General features: G+C 42.0%; 1 protein-coding gene across 1 annotated transcript; it reads left to right on the top strand.

Moving 5' to 3' along the window:
• Nucleotides 1-10,722: 10,722 nt before the first annotated feature.
• Nucleotides 10,723-17,394, top strand: LOC141692161 (uncharacterized). The gene is made up of 3 exons (XM_074496918.1): nt 10,723-11,370; nt 11,542-14,738; nt 15,084-17,394. The coding sequence occupies exons 1-3, from the start codon at nt 10,723-10,725 to the stop codon at nt 17,392-17,394; spliced, it is 6,156 nt and encodes a 2,051-aa protein (XP_074353019.1).
• Nucleotides 17,395-27,183: the final 9,789 nt, after the last annotated feature.

Genomic DNA, 27,183 nt, shown 5'->3' with positions numbered 1-27,183 from the left:
CATTTCTTTCGCTCATACTTGTTTCATATCTTGATTCTTCCAGCTAGGCCAGGGCAAGCTTGAGTTCCAGGTCGGACTAGAAGTTGTGTGCTTGTAGATAGTTGGTGTTGTTAGTGTATATTGAAAATATTTATTTGAAGTATGTACATTTATTTCTGGCCAGTTTATTTGAGAATCATTTGAATGTTTACATGTTGTCTAATATTATATATTGTGAACAATCTAGTATCAAATGGGATACAGAATATTAGATTGTTAAATACGGTTATATAATATAATAAGGTTCACAACACAGGTGGTGTTGGACAATCCACTGGTATGGCTGTAGTATTATTTAGATTAGTTTATATTGACTAATAAATAATACTAGTATACTTTGTGTATATTGAACAGGATCAAATTTAGAATTGTTCCCTTAATACTGATTAAGAAGGAGAACTAAGATTCTATGTTATTATTAATGCTTAGGTTCTTAATCCGGAAATAGTAATTGACACGTGTATATTATTTACATGCTTTGATTTATATATGAAATAATTCTTTTGAATTATATCATTATATTTTGGGTGATGGAATTATATACATGGTGGATATTATTTATTGAAGGAATCCATGTCCTGATAATATTCGGGTTAATGATGTCCCCTTGAAAGCTCAAAAAGATTTAATTATGTGAAACCCTGCATGTGGAATTTATTCTGGCATAATTAAATAAAGGTTGAGTGGATGATCAAGGATAAAAGATATTAATTAAATAAATTATCAGTAATTTATTTAATTAATGGACATATGATATTTTAAACATGGGGAATTTAATAAGCAAATAATATTGGAACCGAATTAATTAAATTACGGTATTAGGAAAGGTAGTGAAAATATTAATTCTTTAGTGGATTGAATTAATATTTAATTACATTGGGCTAGGCTCAAGATGTAATTAGAAGGCCCAACCTAATTATCCATGGTCCCTATTGTGGCCTATATATATTCTTATTCTCTTCTTGCTTAGGATTGTGTGAAAACATATTGTAGCCACCAAGGAGCAAGAAGAGAGGATAACTTGAGAAGACGGAGGCCACACTTCGCTCAAGGGAATTTGGGAATACAATAGAAGAGCGTGGAATCAACCATTAACAAGGTAATCCTCTTTTTGAAATCTTTATCGTAAAACGTAGTAACACCCTAAGTCCGTGGTTCCCAACAATTGGTATCAAGAGCCTGGTAATGGGTTCTACGTTTTATGATATAATGTCCATGTCGTAATTATATATGCGTGTATATAGTATTTTGCTTGTATTGGTTTTGATGCAGGTTGTTAATCCACTATTATGGCCATGTATATTTTAATTATGTGTTTGGATCCCACGTGATTTAATCGTGGTTAATTTTTGTTTTGGTTTCCACATGGTTTAATCGTGGTTGTAATTTACACGAGGGTTGATCGTGTTAGAATAGATTTTACAAAATTAGTTTTGTATTAGATCTATTTTTTTGTAATTGTTCCGGGTATTTTGTAATAGTTATGTGTGATCGGAAATCAATTCCGGTAGTTTTTGTTCCGCTGTGCGATTACAAGGGGCTGTGTTGATGTTTGGATCGAACAAAATCAAAACAAAACTCACAGAAAAGCAACAGGCGGCGGCGCGGTGAAAAACAGCAGAAACAAGGGAAGGGGGACTCCCCTTCTACCGGGCGCGCGTGCGCTGCGGCCGCTGCGGCAGCTGGGGCTGCTGGGGCCGCTGCGGCTGCTGGGGCTGCTGGGACTGCTGGGGCTGCTGGGGTTGCTGGGGGCGTCGGGGCGCGCTTGGGGCAGATTTTTTTTTGAGAGCTGGATTTTTTTTAAGGGCCATAATAGTGGAAAATTTATTTTAATTTTTTTCATTAAATTTTAATTATTGCTTTAATTTATTGATTATGTGTGTCGTTAATTATGTGTGTAATTCTTTTAAAATTGCATGTTTAACTTAAATAGGACGACATGGACATAAATTTTATTTATTGCTTTAATTAAATGTTATATGTTGCTAAAATTATGTGTGTATTTTGAATGCATGATTAGACATAATTATAACAACATAGGGCCCCATTTAATTATAAAATTCCTCAATTTTAATATAAAAAATTCTAAGTGGGAGAGGGAATTAATATGAAATTAAATCCCATGGTCTCCATTATTGGTTGCAGGTAATTTAACATAAAGACGAATATAAATTATATATACATCACTCATCGTGGCATATAATTTATGGTGTCTAGAATGTTATAGAAATTACTAGAACAAACTTCTTAAATTAATAAATTTTGAAAGGAATAAATACGGATTTTCTTTATTTCTGATTTGGGGCGATTTTGTCAAAAACGAGTTCATCGAACTTGTAAGGTTGTGGGTTTTAAGCGAGACCGATGTGACTCCTCCACTACCTGGAAATCAAACCATTGATGAATATTGAATTGAAGTATTCTATTCAAGGCAAAATTACGAATATTGGAAGGTATACACGCCACCCATCGTGGCGTACCAAGTTCCATAGATTTCAAATAATTTAAGATTTGATGATGGTATACACTTAGCTATGAAAAATAATATAGTCCACCCCAACGTGGCATATTGTTTAGTAATAGGACCGAAGTAATATTTAAACAAAATTAGGTGGTATACATGTCACACATCGTGGCGTACCAGAAGCTTATGGTGTTTAGATGTTAGTGCATTAAATTTTAATAATTGTTAGAGGAATCAATAGATCTTAATAATTAATGCACCCTTATTTATGTGTTGTTTTTATGCATGATTCTCAGGATAAAATGGGCTTTAATCCACTATTCACCATACTTAAGGATAACAAACTTACCGGACCTAACTATATTGAATGGAAACAAAATTTGGACATTGTGTTGACTGCTGAGGAGTACAAGTTTTGCACTTATGAACCCAAGCCTGAACAGCCTGCTGTTGATGCTCCTGAAGATGAGAAAGAGTATTATAAACGGTGGATTAAGGCTGATGAAATGTCGCGATGTTACATTCTGGCAGCAATGTCGGGTGTTTTGCAGCATCAGCATCAGTCTATGGCCACTGCTTCGGATATGCTCTTTAATCTCAAGGAACTTTTTGGAGATCAGAATAGGGCTGCTAGGCAAGTAGCCATGAAGGCTTTAATGAACATTCAGATGGATGAAGGCACACCTGTAAGGGATCATGTTCTCAAGATGATGTCTCATCTGAATGAGATAGAGATCCTTGGTGCTGAACTTGACGGGGAAACCCAGATTGACATTATCCTTATGAGCTTGTCCAAGAGTTTTGAGCAGTTCCGCTTGAATTACAACATGAACAAGAGGTAGTATAGTCTCACGGAACTGCTGACAGAACTTCAGGCAGCTGAAGGATTATTTCGGCAGAGTGTTCAAGTGAATGTGGCTGAGAAAGGTTCTTCCTCTAAGCCGAAAGGTATTAAGAAGAAGAAAAAAGCTCAGACACAGAAAGCTGTGAAGGCAGTGAGAGTTCAGGGTGGTGTGAAAAAGCCTAAGGGAAAGTGCTTCAGATGCAAACAGTCAGGTCACTGGAAACATGATTGTCCTCTTCCTAAGAAGACAAACAATACTGGTATGTCTCTTTCTCTAGTTACAGAAACATTTATAGCGGCTATATCTACGAGCACTTGGTGTGTAGATACAGGAGCCACTGATCATGTTTGTAATTCTATGCAGGGGTTCCAACTATCCAGAATGCTTAGAGATGGTGAGATATACATGTTCATGGGAGATGCTACGAAAGTAGCAGTAGTTGCAGTAGGAGTTATTCATTTATCTTTTGGTTCTGATAGGATTTTGGTTTTGAACAATTGTCTTTATGTACCTTCTTTTAGAAGGAATTTAATTTCGGTTTCTAAATTTGTTTTGGATGGTTATAATGTTTGTTTAGATCGTAATGTTTCTATTATGATGAATAAACGAATTATATGTTCTGGTACATTGCAAGACAATTTGTATATAATTAATCCTAGTCAACCTGCACTACAACTGCAATTTAGGGAATTGAACAATACATCTTCTAACTCTACTAAAAGAAAGGAACCTTCTAGTTTGAACCAAACATATCTTTGGCACTTGAGATTAGGTCATATTAACTTGAGGAGGATTCAAAGACTGGTAGTAGAGGGCCTTTAAGCTCATTGGCAGTGGAGCCATTTCCAGTTTGTGAATCCTGCTTGGAAGGTAAAATGACTATAGGCCTTTCAAGGCAAAGGGGAATAGAGCCAAACAAGTATTAGAATTGGTTCACTCTGATTTATGTGGACCCATGAATATCCAAGCAAGAGGTGGTTATGAATATTTCGTCACTTTCATTGATGATTATTCTAGATATGGGTACGTTTATTTGTTGCGCCGTAAGTCTGAGTGCTTTGATAAGTTCAAAGAGTACAAAGCTAAAACGGAGAAGCGACTTAATAAAAGTATCAAGTCACTACGATCAGATCATGGTGGCGAATACTTGCTTGGAGAATTTAGGGAATATTTATCAGAAAATGGGATAGAATCCAAGATAACTGCACCAAGCACACCCCAGCAGAACGGTGTAGCAGAGAGAAGGAACCAGACTCTTTTAGACAGTGTTAGATCGATGATGAGTTTTTCGGATTTACCCGTCGTTTTGGGGACATGCCTTAAAGACAGCAGCTTATCTTCTGAACTTAGTACCTTCTAAGTCGGTTCCTAAAACCCCCTTAGAATTGTGGACCGGGGATAAACCAAGTCTAAGACATATTCGAATATGGGGTTGTCCAGCACATGTGCTGAACAAGAACGCGACTAAGTTAGAATCTCGTACAGAAGTAAGGTTGTTTGTAGGCTACCCCATTGGAACGAAAGGATATTTATTTTATAGTCCGAAGAATCGGGATGTCATTGTTAGCACCAATGCAAGATTCTTGGAGGAGGACTATATAATGAATCACAAACCCATGAGTAGTGTCATTTTAGAGGAACTAGTGGGAGGGACAAATAATACCCATGAAGCTGTAGTACAAGTAGAACAACCACAACATAATGTACAACCTGTCACTAATACCGCACCAGTGCCTCATCGTAGTGGGAGGGTTGTTCAATAGCCTGATAGATTCATGTTTTTGGGAGAGTCTTCAGACTTGGTCCCTGGTGAACATGATGATGATCCCCGTACATACGAAGAGGCAGTACAAGACAAAGATGCAGATCTTTGGCAAAAGGCGATGGAATCTGAGATAGAATCAATGTATTTTAATCAGGTCTGGGAGCTCGTGGAACCACCCAAAGGTATAAAACCTATTGGATGTAAGTGGATCTACAAGAAAAAGAGGGGATTAGATAAAAAGGTGAAAGCCTGGAAAGCAAGACTTGTTGTGAAAGGGTATACTCAGAAAGAAGGTATCAATTATGAGGAAACCTTTTCACCGGTAGTCATGCTTAAGTCAATCCGTATTCTTTTATCTATAGCAGCTCATCTCGATTATGAGATTTGGCAAATGGATGTCAAGACAGCTTTTCTTAATGGAAGTCTTGAAGAAACCATCTATATGCAGCAACCAAAAGGATTCATTAAGGAAGGCCAAGAGCATCTGGTATGTAAGCTTAAGAGGTCTATTTATGGACTTAAACAAGCTTCTAGAGACTGGAATATTCGTTTTGATCAGGCAGTCCAGTCATATGGATTTAATCAAAGTCCAAGCGAATCATGCGTGTATAAGAGAAGTGAAGGTAATGCAGTGGTTTTTCTAATACTATATGTAGATGATATTTTACTCATTGGAAACAATGTTGAGATGTTGTCATCAGTAAATGCATGGTTGTTCAAACAATTTGACATGAAGGACTTAGGTGAAGCGGTATACATCCTTGGCATCAAAGTTATAAGGGATCGCAAGAAAAGGATGTTGGCTTTATCTCAAGAGCCCTACATTGATGAAGTATTAGCTCGTTTTAACATGCAAAACTCCAAGAAAGGTTTTTTACCTTTTAAGCATGGAGTTGCTCTATCTAAGAAGCAGTGTCCTTCGACACCTAAGGATATAGAGATCATGAAAGCAGTTCCTTATGCTTCAGCATGTGGAAGCTTAATGTATGCTATGTTATGTACGAGGCCTGACATCAGTTTTGTTGTAGGCATGGTTAGTAGATATCAGTCGAACCCAGGTCAGGAACATTGTAGTGCAGTAAAAACTATACTCAAGTACCTGAGAAGGACTAAGGAGTATATGTTAATTTATAAGGCCTCAGATCTATTTCCTTTGGGATATACTGATTCATATTTCCAATCAGATAGGGATAAGAGGAAATCAACCTCGGGATATGTTTTTACTTTGGGAGGTGGACCCGTTATATGGAGGAGTGTAAAGCAGAAATGCATTGCAGACTCCACCATGGAGGCCGAGTACGTGGCGGCCTCTGAGGCTGCCAAGAAGGCTGTATGGTTCAGGAACTTCCTTTTGGACTTAGATGTGGTACCTAATTTGCCTAGGAGCTTGACGGTGTATTGTGATAACACTGGTGCTGTGGCAAATTCAAAGGAACCGCGAGACCACAAAGCAGCTAAACATATTGAACGTAAGTATCATCTCATACGAGGAATCGTAAAGCGAGGGGATATAGTTGTGGCTCACATATCATCAGAAGACAACCGAGCAGATCCTTTCACAAAGAGCTTGCCAACCAAGGTTTTTGACAAGCATGTGGAAGCGATAAGAGTCAGATGGATGGACACACAGATTTTTATGTAATAGTGGATTAAATAAACACTGATGTACACATAGAATATTTTGAGTATAAGTGGGAGATTGTTAGTGTATACTGAAAATATTTATTTGAAGTATGTACATTTATTTCTGGCCAGTTTATTTGAGAATCATTTGAATATTTACATGTTGTCTAATATTATATATTGTGAACAATCTAGTATCAAATGGGATACAGAATATTAGATTGTTAAATACGGTTATATAATATAATAAGGTTCACAGCACAGGTGGTGTTGGACAATCCACTGGTATGGCTGTAGTATTATTTAGATTAGTTTATATTGACTAATAAATAATACTAGTATACTTTGTGTATATTGAACAGGATCAAATTTAGAATTGTTCCCTTAATACTGATTAAGAAGGAGAACTAAGATTCTATGTTATTATTAATGCTTAGGTTCTTAATCCGGAAATAGTAATTGACACGTGTATATTATTTACATGCTTTGATTTATATATGAAATAATTCTTTTGAATTATATCATTATATTTTGGGTGATGGAATTATATACATGGTGGATATTATTTATTGAAGGAATCCATGTCCTGATAATATTCGGGTTAATGATGTCCCCTTGAAAGCTCAAAAAGATTTAATTATGTGAAACCCTGCATGTGGAATTTATTCTGGCATAATTAAATAAAGGTTGAGTGGATGATCAAGGATAAAAGATATTAATTAAATAAATTATCAGTAATTTATTTAATTAATGGACATATGATATTTTAAACATGGGGAATTTAATAAGCAAATAATATTGGAACCGAATTAATTAAATTACGGTATTAGGAAAGGTAGTGCAAATATTAATTCTTTAGTGGATTGAATTAATATTTAATTACATTAGGCTAGGCTCAAGATGTAATTAGAAGGCCCAACCTAATTATCCATGGTCCCTATTGTAGCCTATATATATTCTTATTCTCTTCTTGCTTGGGATTGTGTGAAAACATATTGTAGCCACCAAGGAGCAAGAAGAGAGGATAACTTGAGAAGACGGAGGCCACACTTCGCTCAAGGGAATTTGGGAATACAATAGAAGAGCGTGGAATCAACCATTAACAAGGTAATCCTCTTTTCGAAATCTTTATCGTAAAACGTAGTAACACCCTAAGTCCGTGGTTCCCAACAGGTGTGTTTCCAGATAGACAGTTTGGAGCGCTTAATTAGTCTAGAGGTTTGTAATAAAATTTGAATAAGTTGTAAAACTAATTAGACTATGGTTTGTAATATCAGTTGGTTTGTAATAGTGCCTGTTCCATACTATAATTTCGATACAGTTGCATGCAAGGGGTCATATTTATTATATTATTCCGCTGTGATTATTTTTCTTTGGTTTATTGGCGAGTGACCCCCGAATCCAGACCCCGGGTTTGGAGGGCGTCACACAAATTTATTGAGTTGTCTAGATTTGTGCCTGAGTTTGTGAATACCGAAGAAAAGAAAGCGCGAAGGTTTCAGCTTGGTCTGAAATAGTGGATATAGAACCGAGTAGCAGTGTTAGAGCTGACAGACTATGCCACCTTAGTACAGAAAGCCTCGATTGTTGAAGCTGGCAGTGATCAGATTGTGAAAAAAAAGGAAAATAGGAAAAGGAAGATAGGAAGTCAAGGGATAGGAACCGGGAACAGGAGCCTTCCAAGTAGGTTCGTCAGGGGAGCGGTGTCCCAACCTGCACGAGGCCCCGGATTCAGAAAGGCCCCGAGTGAGAGCGTTGGCCAAGGCGGCGTACAATCTAGGGCAACATTTCATAGCCAACCACGTGCTTCAATCCCAGAGTGTCAAACCTGTAAGAAAAGACACCTTGGAGTGTGTACCCAGACAAGAGCCCCTCCGAGATGTTACCGGTGTGACCAAATCGGACACCTTGCCAACAGCTACACCCGGTCTAATATAACATTTTTCCAATATGGAAAGGTAGGACACATGAAGAAGGATTGCCCAATGTTGAAGCCCCCAGCCTCAGGGATGAGGAAAGCTGCATCCAACCGACCCCCAGCTGCTAGGACCTTCAACATGACTGTTCAGGATGCTATCCAAAACACTGACGTGATAGCAGGTACCCTTTTGTTAAATTCCGAACATGCAAATGTCCTATTTGATTCTGGAGCAACCAAGTCTTTTATATCTCAAGATTTTGCTAAAAAGTTAAAACTTAATGCCATACCCTTACGTGGGACATTGCGAGTGGAAATAGCAAATAGAGAAATAATCCCTGTAGATCAAGTACACCCTAAATGCAAGTTGAAATTAGAAGGGAAGATCTTCGAGGTCGACCTAATCCCATTCGCATTAGGAGAATTTGATGTAATCTTAGGAATGGATTGGTTATCCAGTAACGGGGTGCAAATAGATTGTGAATGAAAGAAAGTAAAGATAAGAGTGCAGAATGAAAAAGAAGTAGTGTTTAAAGGTCAACGACAGAACCAGAAATTTCTGACCATGCTTCAGGCAAAAAGATTGTTAAGGAAAGGTAACGAGGCCTATTTGGCTTATGTGATAGATGTTATGCCCAAATGTTGGTATAAACAATATTCAGATTAAGATTGATAAAATAGGTAAAATTGAAGGAGAAACGCCTAAAAACTAGGAAAAGATAAGATTAACTTTCCATAAACAGATGGCACGCCCTAAGAACGCGCTGCATTGGTTAAACAGTTGAATGGCCCGTGACCGTTTTGCCTTAAAGGCGCGCCTTTGAACATGACGAGGTGCGTCCAATCGTTGAAAAAAGATAGATGAGTGGCTTAATTAGAGTCTGTCCTATAGTGAGCCTTAGGGCGCGCCCTAGGTAAGGAAGGCTCCTTGGGTGGATCATTTGGACATGATTACTTCGACATGTCCATACTGTGGCTTGGGCAGAATTAAAGTCAGCCCCAAAGATGAATAGTTTAGGGCGCGCCTTATGATGTAAAATGGTATGAGAAACCAAAAGCTGGTGATACAGGGCGGCGCCAACATACAGAGATGTTAGGGCGCGCCTTGAATTTCTACTTGGACATAGGTATGGCTTTTATGTGCTGATTAGGTGGATTCTCTAGAAGGCTCAAGGAAGATGGAGATTATTATTACTAACCTACTTGATGCAGGTACTCTATTGAGGAACTCCTTCCTGTAGCATATCTACAGGAAAGGCGGTGTCCGTGGTCAGAGACCTCCAGGGGTATGCCTGGACTGAAGGCCTCCTCCTGTAGTCAATGGGTGTCCTCATTGGGGATGTGGGGTGAAATCTGGTGTGTGCTTTGGGAGCTCTGTCTCTGTAGTCAACGGGTGTCCTCGTTGGGAGACTTCGGAGTATCCTGCACTTTGCACCCAAAAGCTTGGGATCACTTGTCCTGCAATCTGGTAGGGGCTCCTTATCGGGGGACAAGGATGCATCTAACATTTGGGGTGAACCATGGCTATACCTGTGTCCACGGACTAGAGAAACAGCTGGTAGCGGAGGGTTATCCTTGGCCAGGGAGATGCCTTATCCGTGAAGTCTCGAAGCCGCGGACGAGCCTTGGGCCTTTGTGGTTGGGCCTCATCGACGGACATTCCTAAAGCTAGTAGAAGACGGTTTCCAGTAGGTTTCCTATTGGGCCTCGGATAAGAAATCTAAGCCCATTAGGTTTCTTGTTCCCCAAGAACTACGTGGGCTTGATCCCCTATAAATAGGGGTACGTAGGCACATTGTAAGGGGTCAGAAGCGAGAGCGCAAAGGAGCCACCACTAACCCTAAGCAATCTCAGCCCCCAATAATCACCACCACAACATACTGTTCATCTTTTCCGACGAATACTGTTCATCGGATCCATCGACTACTGCTCACGTTTCCGATAAAGAACCGCCATCATAGATCTTGTTTCCGGCTACTAACCTCAAGTTTTCTTGTTCCCAAATTCCTTCGTCAACAAATTGGCGCTAGAAGGAGGGGCCTAACAAGATCTACATCTGGGAGGAAGGATGTCTCAATATCATGATGGAGGTTTTTACGATGGAAGTTCTGAAGAAGATTCCGATCATGGCTATGAATATGAACCCTACGTTCCGCCAATGACTGACCGTCCCACACCGGATGTTGGAGGACAGTCGCCTGTGCTCATCAGCAACGCTGACTTGTTGGAACAACTGTATCGCATGGGCGATGCTTTGAATGGTTTCGATTCAAGATTAAGCACCGTGGAACGACGCAAGGGCAGGAGAGGTCTTCGCCACAGCCGAGCGGCTCAGGCGCCTGGAAAAGCACCCATTACAGACAGGGATGTCTCGGCCGGCCATGGCCACACTGAAAGAGGGCGCGTGCCGATAACCCCGCGACGCCTGGACTATTCTAATGACACGTCCCCGATCGTTGAGCTAGTGGAAGAAGATGCTGATGGACGGGAAATTCTGCGAACAGATAACCGGGGAGCCACCCATCCACAACGTTCTGGACGTAGTCTCGAGGAACGCCGGAAGACAGAATCAATACCGAAGAATCAGCCACGAGGCTTCGCATCTCTGAAAGATCGCTTGGGGATTTGCTTGGGCGATGACAATTTGAGAATGGTGTTACTTGAATGGCAGAGAGAAACTGATCACGGAGATGTGACGCCCCATGATACAAAGCGTGTGTCCCTGAATTCCCAGGAAAATCGGGAGCGGCACCGCGATCCAACGCGTGTGCCCCTGAATTCCCAGGATAATTGGGAGCGGCACCGCGATCCAACGCGTGTGCCCCTGAATTCCCAGGATAATCGGGAGCGGCACCGTGATCCAACGCGTGTGCCCCCGAATCCCCAGGAAAATCGGGAGCAGCACCGCGATCATGGATGTGGGTATAGAAACGATCGATGGAGAAGGCCTCAATGGAGGGGAAGAGGTGGAGGCCGAGGCAGATATTTAGACGGATACCGTCGTGACAATTACCGCAGACACCTCGATTCCCGCTGGAATAACCAAGCAGATGGCTATGATTATGTGGAACATGATGACCCCAGGAATATAGAAAACTATGACCGCGGTACGGTTCGAGGCCGCGGCCAAGGTGGAGAAGAGAATCAAGGGGGAAATCAGGGACGAAATCCTGAAATAATTGTAATACCTGAAGACGCCCAGAATACAAACCAGCAACAAGCCCCTCCTGGGGGGAATCAAGTGGAAATACCTCCATTGCAACCCCAAGGTTCACAGACTCAAATGCAGACCATTCCCGGTGTGGGAACTTTCAATGTAGGAGATCTGAAAAGGCTACTTAACCATCTCGAAGGCAGGGTGGCGGCTACAGCTGAAATCCCGTCCCCATTCTCGGCAGCAGTAAGGGATGCGCAATTGCCGGCCGGGTATCGTAACACTACCAGCGATCTCCGCTTCCACGGAAACTCAGATCCGGTGGAATTTCTAGGTCGTTTTAATATAAAGATGGATGTGTACCAAGTCCCGGACTTGGATCGATGTCATCTCTTGGCGGCAACCTTTAGAGAAAGTGCCCAGCAGTGGTTTCAAAAGCTCGGGCCAGGAGTGATCACCTCGTGGAATCAGATGAAGAATTTGTTCTTAACTAAGTTCCAAGCCGCGGTGAGATACGCTCCCTCTGTCACAACTCTTGCCAATGTTAGGCAAAGAGAAAATGAAAGTTTAACATCGTACTTCAAAAGGTTCAACGCCGAGTCTACTAGTGTGAGGGGGGCCTCAGACGAAGCCCTAAAAAGTTTCCAGATCGCAGGATTAAGGGTTGGTTCAGATTTTTGGAAGCACTTGCAAGGGAAAGATCCGGCCACTCTCGCAGATGTCTTCGCTTTGGCAGAATCCTTTAAAGCTATAGAACAATCTTTGGCAGATGTACAACCAACTTCACAGTCGAGTCAAAGAAACAAAGGAAGGAAGAGGGATAGGTCACCAAGCCCGAGATACCGAAGGAATAGTCGAAGCCCAGACCGGATAAATACAACAAGCACAAGGAGGGGATGGAGCCCTCCCTCAAACTATGACTACAAGACAAGCCGGTACACACCTTTGGTCGCATCTATCGACCATATCTATGAGGTAAACAGAAATAAAGGGCTATTTAGGAAACCTGAAGCTTTATCATCATGGCAAAGCAAAGACAAGAAAAAATATTGTGAATACCATGAATCATCTGGACATAACACGCACGAGTGCCGACATTTAAAAGACGAAATCGAAGCGCTTATCAAGGAAGGATACCTCGGAGAATGGGTAGTCAAGGAAGTAAGGAAGCACAAGGATGACAGGACAAGGGAAGAGGAAAGACGAGCCCCACGCGGGACAAACAATGATACCCCGGAGGAAAATAAATTTATCAGAGATGGCAGTATCCGAACAATCTACGGGGGAGATCCCGGAATGGAATGCAGCAACCGAGCCTTGGCAAAATACGCTAGGGAAGCCCGGTTTAGGCCTCTCACAGATATTCATAGGGTGGAAACCCAGCCACCCAAAGTATTTAAAGGGGAGTCCATGGATATCACTTTCAGAGAAACAGATGCCCGATGGGTACATCACCCACACAATGATGCGTTGGTTATTTCCATCCAAATCGGTACAAAGAATGTCCATAGAGCCTTCGTGGACAATGGAAGCTCCGCAAACATCCTCTATTACAGTACCTTCAAGAAGATGGGACTGCCTGATCAGGATATGTCGGGGGAAGACTCGTGGGTCTATGGTTTTTCAAGTGCAGGAGTTAGAGTCATGGGGTCAATTCGGCTCCCATGCACACTAGGGGAAAGCCCACTATCAGTAACAAAGATGCTCGAATTTAAAGTTCTGAATCAGGAATCATCCCACAACGTGTTATTGGGACGACCTTTTATACGGGAGATGAGAGTCATCACTTCAATCCATCACCTAACAATCAAATTTCCAATGCCAAATGGAGTGGGAAGTATCAGGGGTTCCCAATATGATTCACGGGAGTGCTACATGCAAGCAATGAAAGGGTTCAGAAAAGACTCCCACGCCGATGATACTCCAGACGTGGATCGAGAGAAAAGCATTGAGCAACCAACCGAGGAAATCCGAGTCCACTATTATGTTGAGCAAGAAGAAGAACATCCCTCTGAGTTGCCCTCGATAATGTTGTACCTAGAAGACATAATCAGAATTGAGATGTTGGAAGAAGAAGAGGAGGCGATGTATACCATAGTCCAAGCAGATTTCCATGGGGAACGTTTAGAAGGAAGATTCGGTGTCTTGCAAAGCCTCGCACCCCCGCCCGCAAAATATACTGAAAAAATTGATAACTCTACTACGCAAGGCACACCTCCTGAAGGGAATGCACCCTCTCTACAAGATCAGGATAACTATAATCCCCTTGACTTGGATCCCCGGATACCAATGCCGACGGAAAAGATGGGGCCAGCAGAAGATACGATCGAGATCCCCGTTGATGAAAAAGACCCGAGTAAGGTTCTGAGAATAGGGTCCCAATTGACACCAAGGTTAAAGGAAGGTCTGTCAATATTTCTGTTAGAAAACCTTGATGTATTTGCATGGAGCCATTCTGATATGGTGGGGATTGATCCAGAAATAATGTGCCATCGATTGAATATCGACCCCAAGCATAAAGGGGTTCGACAAAAACGAAGGGCCGTAAGTGGAGAAAGAGCTATAGCCCTAGCAGAGGAAGTAGAAAGGCTCCTAGACGTCGGACTAATTCGAGAATCTTTTTACCCAGAATGGCTAGCAAATCGGGTATTGGTAAAAAAGCCCAACGGCAAATGGAGAACGTGCGTGGACTTCACCGACCTAAATAAAGCATGCCCAAAAGATAGTTTTCCCCTACCAAGAATTGATCAGTTGGTCGACGCCACGGCGGGGCATGCCCTGCTCAGCTTCACGGACGCATATTCCGGGTATAACCAGATCCTTATGTATGAGCCTGACCAGGAGCACACCTCTTTCATCACTGATAGAGGGCTCTACTGCTATATTGGAATGCCATTTGGTCTGATCAACGCCGGTGCCACTTACCAAAGGTTGGTAAACAAAATGTTCAAGAAGCAGATTGGGAAGACTATGGAAGTGTATGTGGATGACATGCTCGTGAAATTGAAAAGGGCAGAAGACCACGTCGCCGACTTAACTGAAATGTTCCATATCCTGAGAAAATATAGGATGAAACTAAACCCGCAGAAATGCGTGTTAGGCGTAGAATCGGGAAAATTCTTGGGATTCATGGTCAATAACCGGGGGATTGAGGCCAACCCGGCAAAAATAAAAGCTCTGCTAGACATGAAATCCCCCACCAGTGTCAAACAGGTACAGAGTCTAACAGGAAGGATTGCGGCTCTGAATTGATTTGTGTCGAAGTCGGTGGATAGGTGCAAAGAATTCTTCAAGGCAATCAAAGGGAGAGGTAAGGATTTTCTGTGGACCCCTAATTGTGAAGAAGCTTTTCTGAAAATCAAAGAACAACTGGGAAATCCACCGATGTTGACCAAGCTAGAAGACGGAGAAACATTAATTCTATATTTGGCGGTGTCAGAATATTCCGTCAGTGCCGTCTTGGTAAAGGAAGAAGCAAGCTACCAGTGGCCTGTATACTATGTAAGCAAAAGGTTGTTGGATGCAGAAACCAGATATACCAACATGGAAAAATTAGTGTACGCTCTTATTCTTGTGGCACGAAAGCTAAGACCGTATTTTCAGGCTCACCGAATAGAAGTTCGCACCGCTTATCCGCTCCGGCAAATTCTACATAAACCCGAATCGTCGGGAAGAATGTTAAAATGGGCCATAGAGCTAGGGCAATTCGATTTGGAATATTGTCCACGCACGGCAATCAAAGGACAAGCGCTGGCCGATTTTATACTTGAGTTTGATGAAGAAATTGATGATAAGGCCATAGTACCGGCAGAACCAACCTCGCAAGAAAGTCATCAGGACGAAAAGAAGCAGGAACTCCCCCACCCGTGGTGGACATTACATGTGGACGGGGCCGTAAACAACAGCGGGTCTGGTGCCGGGATAATCCTGATCACTCCGGAGGGGCACCGCTTGATGAGTGCTATTCATCTCAAATTTTATGCTACCAACAATGATGCTGAGTATGAAGCCTTGATTAATGGTCTGAAGTTAGCTCTGGAGGTAGGGGCCGTGAATTTGATAGTTCGAAGTGATTCCGAATTAGTTGTCAATCAAGTCAACGGAGGATTCCAAGCCCGAGGACCGCGGACAGAGCTGTATATGAGATGTGCAAGACGCCTACTGGGAAAATTTTCAAGTGCCAGACTGGAAAGCGTGCCACGAGAAGAGAATAGTAATGCGGACGCTTTGGCCAAGATGGGGTCACAGATGGACAGCGTCCAACTTAGACAAATCCCCTTGGGAATCCAGGAAGTTCCAAGTATCCCAGAGGTGGAGGTGTGTCAAATGCAAGAAATCCCAAAAGAAAGCTGGATGACCCCCATCCATAACTATATTCAATCAGGGGCTGTACCGGAGGATAAACTACAGGCTCGACGTCTTCGGTACCAAGCTGTAAAGTGTGTCGAGTATGACGGGGTTCTATACAAGAGAGGATTTAACCAGCCACTGTTACGTTGTGTGGACAGGGAAAAAGGAAATTATATTCTCAGAGAGGTGCATGAAGGGATTTGTGGCAATCACTCGGGGGGTGGTTCCTTAGCATTTAAAGTGCTCAGACAAGGGTACTACTGGCCGACTATGAGGGAAGATGCTTTCAATTTTGTCCGGGCCTGTGATCGCTGCCAACGGTTTGCCAACTATTCCAACATCCCGACAACAACCATTATCTCATTAACAAGTCCCTATCCTTTTGCCATGTGGGGGATTGATCTCATTGGAGAGTTACTCAAAGCAAAGGGGGGTGTGAAATACGCTGTGGTGGCTGTGGACTACTTCACCAAATGGGCAGAGGCCATGCCATTAGCCACGATCACGGCAAAAAAGATAAGGGATTTTGTGTTCAACTCCATAGTATGCAGGTTTGGTATTCCTTACAAGCTCATTTCAGACAATAGGAAACAATTTGATAGTAAGGAGTTAAGGAAGCTCTGTGAAGACCTAAAGATTAAAAAAGACTTCGCTGCAGTTTATCATCCGCAGAGTAATGGTCAGACAGAAGCCATAAACAAAATCATAAAGCATACCTTGAAGGCTAAGTTGGAAGAAAAGAAGGGAGACTGGCCAGAAGAAATGCCCATGATCCTCTGGTCTTACAATATGACTCCTAGAACGACTACAAGGGAAACCCCATTTCTACTAACTTATGGATATGAGGCCATGGTTCCCGTGGAGGTAGGAGCTGGATCCCTCCGGAGAGATGTCTTTGTTGAGGAAGATGCAGAAGTTAACCAGAGGCTTCACTTGGATTTGCTAGATGAAGCCAGAACGAACTCTCAATTAAAGCTTGCTGCATACCAGCAGAGGGTCGCAAGGTATTTCAATAAAAGGGTTAAATCTGTACCATTCAAGGTTGGGGATCTTGTGTTGCGAAAGGTTATGCCTAATACTAAGATAGCTCAACACGGGGTGCTTGGGGCTAATTGGGAAGGACCGTACAAGGTCAAAGCTATACTCTGGAAGGGAACCTATCGCCTAGAAGACCTGGATGGTAAACTTATTCCTCGAGCATGGAATGCAGAACATCTACGAAAGTATTATCAGTAGGGTGTGGCTGTGCCCCCTTATTTTCTTATTTGAAAAACATCCGAGGCGCGCCCTATATTGAGGCGCGCCCTGTCTAGTAATTTTTAATTCATAATTAAGATTAAATACAGTATACGAGGCTGAAAGGAATAAGTGTTCATGGCCATCAAAATAAGCTAAGCTTCCTAGCTTAAGGCGCGCCCGTGGACTAATACTTGAGTAAAATATCGCAAAGGGATTACAAATAGGTGTTATTTGCAAATTCAAGAAATAAGGCGCACCCTATAGTCACAAAATCCATGGGAACGTAAAAAGGCCAAGTGAAAAATCGAAGTGCCTTAACAAAGTTTTTATAAAAAAGATATTAAGCCATGCAGAAAGTCACGATACAAAAAGGAAAAGTAGCAACAAAACAAGTCATACAACTTTGCACAGCATCAAAAGAGGGCTGGCTCCTCATAAGTATCTGAAATTTAAAGACTATGAATGATTAAGGCGCGCCTTGGGACTGGTCTGTTGGAGGAATAGATTGGAGGGGGACAGTTGGATCAACTTCAGGCGCGTCCTTGGAGAATTCCTCTTGAGGCGCGCCCTCTCTCTCTTCTTCTTCTTCTTCTAATCCAAGCTCTATCCTCCTTGCCTTGATTTCAACAGCATGTTCTTTTTTGAATTCCACCATCTCAGCAACAGTCTCCTCCCCAAATTTCTCAAAGGAATAGTCAGGATCATTGGCCACAAAGCCCACCCTGTAAAAATGAAAACCATTGGCAAATGCTTCGTCAGTCATTTCCCTCTTCTCATCAGGCCAGCCTGTTTTCTGTTGCTCTTCGAGGTACTCTATCCTCAAGTTGGCACCAACAAGCTCAGTATGGAGAGAGGTGGCCTTTTTGTTGGCAATCTCTAATTGAGAAGTGAGATTGGCCACCTCATCCTTGAGGAAAGAGATCTCAGAATCCTTAGCTTTGATGTCTTTGGCATGCAAGAAGTCTTTGTCTGTGAGGGTATTCTTCAGAATGTTGTTATCACCCTGCAGCCTCTCTAGGCGCACCTTCTCCTCAAGTAATTTGTCCACCACTTGGGTGGAGTGGATGAACAGTTGGTAAGAAGCTTTTATAGAAGCACGGGCAGCATCTCCCAAATCCATAGCCTGCCACTGTTCCCCTTCTTCATCTGAAACATGAAGGGCACCCATGGGGCCAAGAGCGCTGAAAGCAGTAGAAGAACCAGAAGGCGCGCCCTCTGTTCTATGTCTCTTGGGCGCGCCCGGTTTGTCTGTAAGGTCAATTACGGGCCGTTTTTGAACAGGTGTTGTTTGAGGAATGGGAGCTGAAGTGGGGACGGATGTCTGTGCTGCAGGAACATCTTTCTTTGACTTCGGCCTAGGCTTATCACCAGGGCACGTCCCAAAGGATTTAGGGATTCTTGGAGGGGCCATTTCTGCACAAAACATGGGACATATTAGTTAAGCATGGCAGTTAAATATATAATAATAATATTGACAAACATGTATAAAATGTTATGCCTAAGATGCAAAGGGCGCGCCCTGGAAGGTGGAGCTTAAATAAATAAAAATTTACATCTAGTGTGATTATTAAAGATGACAGAAGAAAAGGACGCGCCCATAGGATAAGGGCGCGCCTTTATATCCTACGGGTAGTTAACCTGAAGGATCCGGGCCTCGTAAAGAACCATCCTCTATTTCTTCTTCTTCTTCTTCTTCAGCTTCTTCGCTACCTAAGTCGATAACACGGGAAACAGGAGCACCTTTCCTAAATTTTACGTATTTGCACTTCACTCCTACTTGGTCAGAAAGAATCCCTACTCGCATCAAGTTGGATCGAGTAACTAAGGATTTTAAGTTCCACCTGTCAGAAGCCACTCTAAGGAGGGCTTCAGCTCGTTTTTTGGGCTCGCCTTTAAGGAGTTTTGAAGATGGTCTGTCTGGAAAAGTATAAGAATGAGAAAAGAAAGAAAAAATGTAAAAATAACATAAGGGAAAAGATACAAAGGCGCGTCCTTACTTGGTGACTTGTTGAATCTTATTCTTATCCTGGGAACGTCATACAGGTAAAAAAAGTTCTCTTTCCAACCTTTCTCGTGGCTAAGTTTGCCAGAGGAGAAACCCTTCTTGTTATGCTGCTTATCCACCACCAAATAATAGTACCCGTGGTCAGACTTTCTTAGATTGAAAAAATAAGCAACTTCGGCCATGGACGGTTAGGAAAAACCCAAGTCCGTATAGAGGATGAACAAGGCCAGGACGAACTTTTAGCTGTTGGGAGAAAGTTGGAGTGGAGCTACATCGTAGAATTCTATCACTTTCCTAAGGAAGGGATGTAATGGCGCGCCGATACCTAAAGACACCAGCTTGGGGCTGGTCACCATTCTAGGAATTTTAAAGTTTCTCCCATAATTGAAGATATGGGGCCGCATCATGCTCAAAGAGCGCGCCCATATGCCTTCCATGTCATAAAACTCCTTGAGCCATCCTAGTTGTTCGTCTGAACAAGCCGGAGACATGCCCACGCAGAAAAGCTTCCCATGTTCCTTCCTGAAACGTTTCTTTACAGCTTCATTACACGATTCGAATTCATCCCAATCAAAATCCAATTCGATGTCAGAAACTTCCCAATGTTGGAAGGGAATTGGAGAAGGCTCAGGAGAGGTGGAAAATTGAAAGGAGTCTTCATCAAAGAAGTTTTCTTCATCACGGAGTGGTGATACATTTGCTTCAGGCGCGCCCTCGTGAGTAGGAGAGGTAGGCGCGCCCTTTGGTCGCTGAGGAGATAGACTTGGGGAAACAGCCTTGTAAAAAACCTTGGAAGGCCCAGCGTCTACATTAACCCCCCTTTCAACACCCCTATACCTGTCGGCATTTAAGCTCTCAAACCAATCATCATCGTCTAGCTCTGTACTAGTTGGGGCTGGAGACCTCTCTTTTTGGACTAATTTTTGTTTTCCGTGTCTACGAGATAAGGGAATGTTGTCCGTGGACGAGCTATCTGAAAAATCTGCCATTAAGGAACCCTTTTTGGAGTCTTGAAGAAGGCGTGCCACCCGGTTCAGGAATTCAGGAGTATGGTGAGCGTTTGGAAGCTGGGGGTCCAAGTAAGCGTTTGGAGGAGAATAGATTCCCAAGTTGGTAAGGAAATCCTTGAAAGGGTGAAAAGGAGAAGACGCGCCCTCGTCTTCCAGCTGCCAAGAAAACCAAAAATGTTGAGGGCGCTCCCAATACGAAAGAACGAGATACAAAAATATGAAGGAAATAGAAAAGGTAGGGATAGACTTAAAGGAAGGGTGAGGTGAGTCATACACTATGAAGGCGCGCCCTATTCTGTCCTAAAATCTATAAAAGACTGGAAGATTGGATGACATTGGCGTGGCTTAAAGTAAAAGGAACGCGCCTCGTATCGATAAAGAGGCGCGCCTTATCATGGGACGTATATTTTTAATTTTAAAACGGTTGGGGTTCCTAGAAACATAAAATTAAAAGCTAGACCCCATGATTTCAGATCTAGAGCAACAAAATTTGAAAGTATAAGATATACATACACAGATACATACATCGTTTTGTGTTTATCATCAAGAACAATTAAGGAAGTTGAAGAGACAATGTAGCATGCAGTATTATTTGTGTGATGAAATCCCGAGAAGAAAGAAGATTTACATACCTTTTCAAATGGAGAGGACGTTGACTGGAAGAAATCGAGAATATGGTGACGGAGAAGGCCGATTCTGAGCAAGAGTTCGTCGCCGGAGTTGAAGTCTTTGGTGAAGAAAGAGAAAATGAAAAGGAAGGGGAAAGTGAAAGTAAAAATGAAAATGACTGACGGTGACTTGTATTTATAGGTGAAATTGACAGCTGTTAAAATAAATCACACCAATCACGTCAGGCACGATTTCTGAATAAACAGGGGAACCGTTTTAAAAATAATTCAAATTGAAGGACGCGCCCTCTTGAAGACGCGCCTCGTATAAATTAACTCAGTAATCCTGAATGCAAAATCCGAAACTTTTTAAGGCGCGCCTCATAAGTGTGATATTTGGGATGCGCGAAAATGGGAACTCTGAACAGATCAAGCCCTGTTGAGGGCGCGCCCTAGTAAGTAGTACTAGGGAATTGTTTATACAGATTTTGTTAAAGATAAAGAGAAATTCCAATCCCATTCTCAAATGACATATGGAATTTGGGGGGTAGTTGTTATGCCCAAATGTTGGTATAAACAATATTCAGATTAAGATTGATAAAATAGGTAAAATTGAAGGAGAAACGCCTAAAAACTAGGAAAAGATAAGATTAACTTTCCATAAACAGATGGCACGCCCTAAGAACGCGCTGCATTGGTTAAACAGTTGAGTGGCCCGTGACCGTTTTGCTTTAAAGGCGCGCCTTTGAACATGATGAGGCGCGTCCAATTGTTGAAAAAAGATAGATGAGTGGCTTAATTGGAGTCTGTCCTATAGTGAGCCTTAGGGCGCGCCCTAGGTAAGGAAGGCTCCTTGGGTGGATCATTTGGACATGATTACTTCGACATGTCCATACTGTGGCTTGGGCAGAATTAAAGTCAGCCCCAAAGATGAATAGTTTAGGGCGCACCTTATAATGTAAAATGGTATGAGAAACCAAAAGTTGGTGATACAGGGCGGCGCCAACATACAGAGATGTTAGGGCGCGCCTTGAATTTTTACTTGGACATAGGTATGGCTTTTATGTGCTGATTAGGTGGATTCTCTAGAAGGTTCAAGGAAGATGGAGATTATTATTACTAACCTACTTGATGCAGGTACTCTATTGAGGAACTCCTTCCTGTAGCATATCTACAGGAAAGGCGGTGTCCGTGGTCAAAGACCTCCAGGGGTATGCCTGGACTGAAGGCCTCCTCCTGTAGTCAATGGGTGTCCTCATTGGGGATGTGGGGTGAAATATGGTGTGTGCTTTGGGAGCTCTGTCTCTGTAGTCAACGGGTGTCCTCGTTGGGAGACTTCGGAGTATCCTGCACTTTGCACCCAAAAGCTTGGGATCACTTGTCCTGCAATCTGGTAGGGGCTCCTTATCGGGGGACAAGGATGCGTCCACCATTTGGGGTGAACCACGGCTATACCTGCGTCCACGGACTAGAGAAACAGCTGGTAGCGGAGGGTTATCCTTGGCCAGGGAGATGCCTTATCCCTGAAGTCTCGAAGCCGCGGACGAGCCTTGGGCCTTTGTGGTTGGGCCTCATCGGCGGACATTCCTAAAGCTAGTAGAAGATGGTTTCCAGTAGGTTTCCTATTGGGCCTCGGGATAAGAAATCTAAGCCCATTAGGTTTCTTGTTCCCCAAGAACTACGTGGGCTTGATCCCCTATAAATAGGGGTACGTAGGCACATTGTAAGGGGTCAGAAGCGAGAGCGCAAAGGAGCCACCACTAACCCTAAGCAATCTCAGCCCCCAATAATCACCACCACCAAATACTGTTCATCTTTTCCGACGAATACTGTTCATCGGATCCACCGACTACTGCTCACGTTTCCAATAAAGAACCGCCATCACAGATCTTGTTTCCGGCTACTAACCTCAAGTTTTGTTGTTCCCAAATTCCTCCGTCAATAATAGATACCAAGAAGGAAGTCCCCAATATACTGGACAAACCCATAGTAAACGAATTCGAGGATGTATTTTCAGAAAGCTTACCAGAATTACCACCTGACCGAGAAATAGAGTTCGCTATAGAGTTAGCACCAGGAACGACACCAGTATCCAAGGCCCCATATAGGTTAGGCCCAGTTGAGATGAAAGAACTAGCTTCTCAACTACAAGAGTTATTAGATAATGGAATGATAAGACCCAGTGTGTCACCATGGGGAGCGCCAGTACTGTTCGTAAAGAAAAAGGACGGCAGCATGAGATTATGCATAGACTATCGAGAGCTGAACAAGCTGACTATTAAGAATAGGTACCCTCTTCCCAGAATTGATGACCTATTCGACCAACTCAAAGGAGCTGTACATTTTTCCAAAATAGATTTAAGAACAGGATATCACCAGTTAAAAATCAAACCGGAAGATATACCGAAGACTGTTTTTCGCACTAGGTATGGACACTATGAGTTCTTAGTTATGTCGTTTGGGTTAACCAATGCACCCGCAGCCTTTATGGATTTGATGAACAGAGTGTTCAAAAAGTACCTGGATATATGTGTGATTGTTTTTATCGATGATATTCTGATCTACTCAAAGACAGAGCAAGAACACGCAGAACATTTGACGATAGTCTTAGAAATCTTGAGGAATGAGAAATTATGTGCCAAGTTCTCGAAGTGCGAATTTTGGTTGAGAGAAGTTCAGTTTTTAGGACATGTGGTGAGTAGCCAAGGAGTTTTAGTTGACCCTGCCAAGATAGAGGCGGTATCCAATTGGGAAAGACCAACTACCCCAACAGAGGTTAGGAGTTTTGTGGGTTTAGCAGGATATTACCGAAGATTCGTGCAAGACTTTGCTAGCATAGCCGGTCCCCTGACTAGACTTACCCGGAAGGCAGAAAAGTTTGTATGGACAGAGAAATGTGAGGAGAGTTTTCAAGTACTGAAAAGGAGACTGGTGTTAGCACCAGTGCTCGCTCTTCCCGATGGAAAGGGAGAGTTTGTGATATACAGCGACGCATCACTTAAAGGATTAGGATGTGTACTAATGCAACACGACAAAGTTATAGCGTATGCCTCTCGACAATTGAAGGAATATGAGAGCAGATACCCTACGCATGATCTAGAATTAGCAGCCATAGTGTTTGCCCTAAAAATTTAGAGACACTACCTATACGGTGAGAAATGCGAGATCTACACTAACCATAAAAGCCTCAAATATATTTTTACTCAAAAGGAACTGAACATGAGACAGAGGAGATGGTTAGAGTTGATAAAAGACTACGACTGTGAAATTTTGTATCACCCGGGTAAAGCCAATGTGGTGGCTGAAGCCCTTAGTAGGAAGGAAAGACTCAAGATGATAATGACATCGGAGGAGTTGATTAAGGAATTTGAGAAGATGGAAATTGACGTGAGAGTGACCGGTAAGGGAACGGAAGGATTATTTGAGATTAAGCTAGTACCAGAACTGACTGAAAAGATACGAGTATGTCAGGAAAAGAAGATGAGTGAGGAAAAAGGGACATTGACCGGTGAAGAAATGAGATGCGAGAAGGATGAGAAAGGGATCATGAGGTATGCGTCCCGGATTTGGATTCCGAATGTGCAAGAATTGAAGGATGAGCTGCTGCACGAAGGGCACGGCTCTAGATATTCAATCCACCCAGGAAGTATGAAAATGTACGGTGACCTTAAGGAATATTATTGGTGGCCTAACATGAAGAGAGAAGTAGCAGAGTGGGTCAGCAAGTGCTTGACATGCCAGAGAGTGAAGGCGGAACATCAGCGACCTAGTGGACTATTATGACCCCTAGAAATTCCGGAATGGAAATGGGAGTATATAGCCATGGATTTTGTGACAGGCTTACCAAGGACAAAGACCAATCATGATGCTATATGGGTTATCATTGATAGACTGACCAAGTCCGCACACTTTCTACCAATCAACGAAAGGTACACCATAGACAAGTTGGTAGATATTTACTTGAAGGAAATTGTAGTGAGACATTGCGTTCCTGTAGCCATAGTGTCAGATAGAGACCCGAGGTTTAATTCCCGATTTTGGAGAAGCTTCCAGGAATGTGTAGGCACCAGACTAAACATGAGTACCGCTTACCACCCCCAGACCAATGGATAAAGCGAAAGGACTATTCAGACCCTAGAAGATATGCTACGAGTGTGTGCCATTGATTTCAAAGGAAATTGGGATGACCACTTACCCCTGATCGAATTTGCTTATAACAATAGCTATCACGCTAGCATAGGAATGCCCCCGTATGAAGCTCTTTACGGGAGGAGATGTCACTCTCCCCTGTGTTGGGAGGAAGTCGGAGAACACAAGATATTAGGACCAGAGTTAGTCCAACAGACCAGAGAAATGGTAGGACTCATCAGGAAAAGACTGGTAGCAGCCCAGGACAGACAAATGAAATACGTCGACCAGACCAGGAAGGATAGGGAATATGAAGTAGGAGATTTTGTGCTATTAAAGGTATCCCCGTGGAAATGAGTGATGAGATTTGGAAAGAAAGGGAAGCTGAGTCCCAGATTCATAGGACCCTTTGAAATTTTGAGGAGAATAGGACCTCTAGCTTACGAGCTCGCCTTGCCTCCTAATTTGCAACAAGTACACAACGTGTTCCACATGTCCATGTTGAGAAAGTACCATGCCGATGCATGACATATAATAGAGTAGGAGCAGGTAGACTTACAACCAGACCTGACCTACATCGAGCAGCCAGTAAGGATAATGGACCAGAAAGAACAAGCGATGAGGAACAAAACGGTGAAGCTAGTTAGGATCTTGTGGAGAAATCAAAATGTTGAGGAATTAACTTGGGAACTTGAAGATGCAATGAGGAATAGATATCCCCACTTATTTTCTAATTTATTCCGGGACGGAATCCTTGTTAAAGGGGAAGACTGTAATAACTCGAATTTTTGAGACCTTGTAAAACGTTTAATGAATAGTAACCCTGACAAACGGGAAAAACTTTTGAGCCCACACTTTGTGGTGCATGAGAAAATGAGTTTCTGAATTGATATTCTGACTATACGTACCAAATGAGTGTATGTACACGCTATTAGTTTTCGAAGAAAACGAACTTTGAAAAACAGCTGTATTTACGACTTATCCAGGATTACGGGAATCACAATATAATTACGAGATTAAAATCCTACGGATTTATATTCAAGTAGGATAAATAAAAATATAAGGAATAAATACGAAAGGAATTGAAGGGTATTTAGCACATAAACGCAGCGAAAACGTAAATTTAAATCTTAAAAAAAAAACGAAACCCTCCGCAGGATCCATGCGAAAAATAATATTTAATTCGTAGTTCAGTATGTTTACCTTAAGAAGCTTTACGTTAATGGAAAGATGGAGGTCTTTAATGGCGATCCAAAAACGATGAACGTAGATCCTTAGCAGCTGCTCCTCAAGTGTGAAGCACTCCACCGGTATCCACCAAGAAAACGATGTAATGAAGGAGGAAGAGATTGAGAGAATTAGGGTTTTGTAAATCTTTTTGGTTGAGGCAAAAATAGGGTCTATAATAGTATATTTATAGGCAAAATTTTTAGCTGAAATTTTTTCCATAAAATATTATTATTATTAACCCTTTATTATTCTCACTAATAATTAAAACACTTTTTAATTATTAATCTTTTTTCTAAACTCTTTAGAAATAATTCTCTCACTTGATTTAATTTCCAAAAATTAAATTCTTAATTAATAATATTAAGAACCTTTTCTTAATTAATTTATAATCAATTAAATCTCATTTAATCAATTATTTAATTTTCCAATTAATTATTCATTTCATAAATAAATAATTATCAGCCATTATTAATTAATTCCTCCACCATTAAATCATTCTCTTTTATGGTGTGACCCTGTAGGTTCAATATTAAGCCGGTAGTAGAAATAAATAATAATAAAACTATTTTATCATTATTTATATAAATTCTCTAATTCATTAAATATGATTAATTAATTAATCATATTTATTCTACATCATGAGGGATACTTCTCAGCATATCACGACTATCCGGATAATACGAATTCACTGCTTAGAATACCAAGAACCTATTCAGTGAGTAGTTACCGTACAATCAATTCCTTCTACCCTGCAATATCACGATTAAATACAAGGCATGGAACTTGTGTCAAGCCTATCTTATTT

This window comes from Apium graveolens, chromosome 1 (genome assembly GCF_009905375.1).
Source record: "Apium graveolens cultivar Ventura chromosome 1, ASM990537v1, whole genome shotgun sequence".
Taxonomy (NCBI): Eukaryota; Viridiplantae; Streptophyta; class Magnoliopsida; order Apiales; family Apiaceae; genus Apium; species Apium graveolens.
Note: the sequence above shows the minus strand (reverse complement) of the source record. Positions and strands in the feature narration are given on the sequence as shown.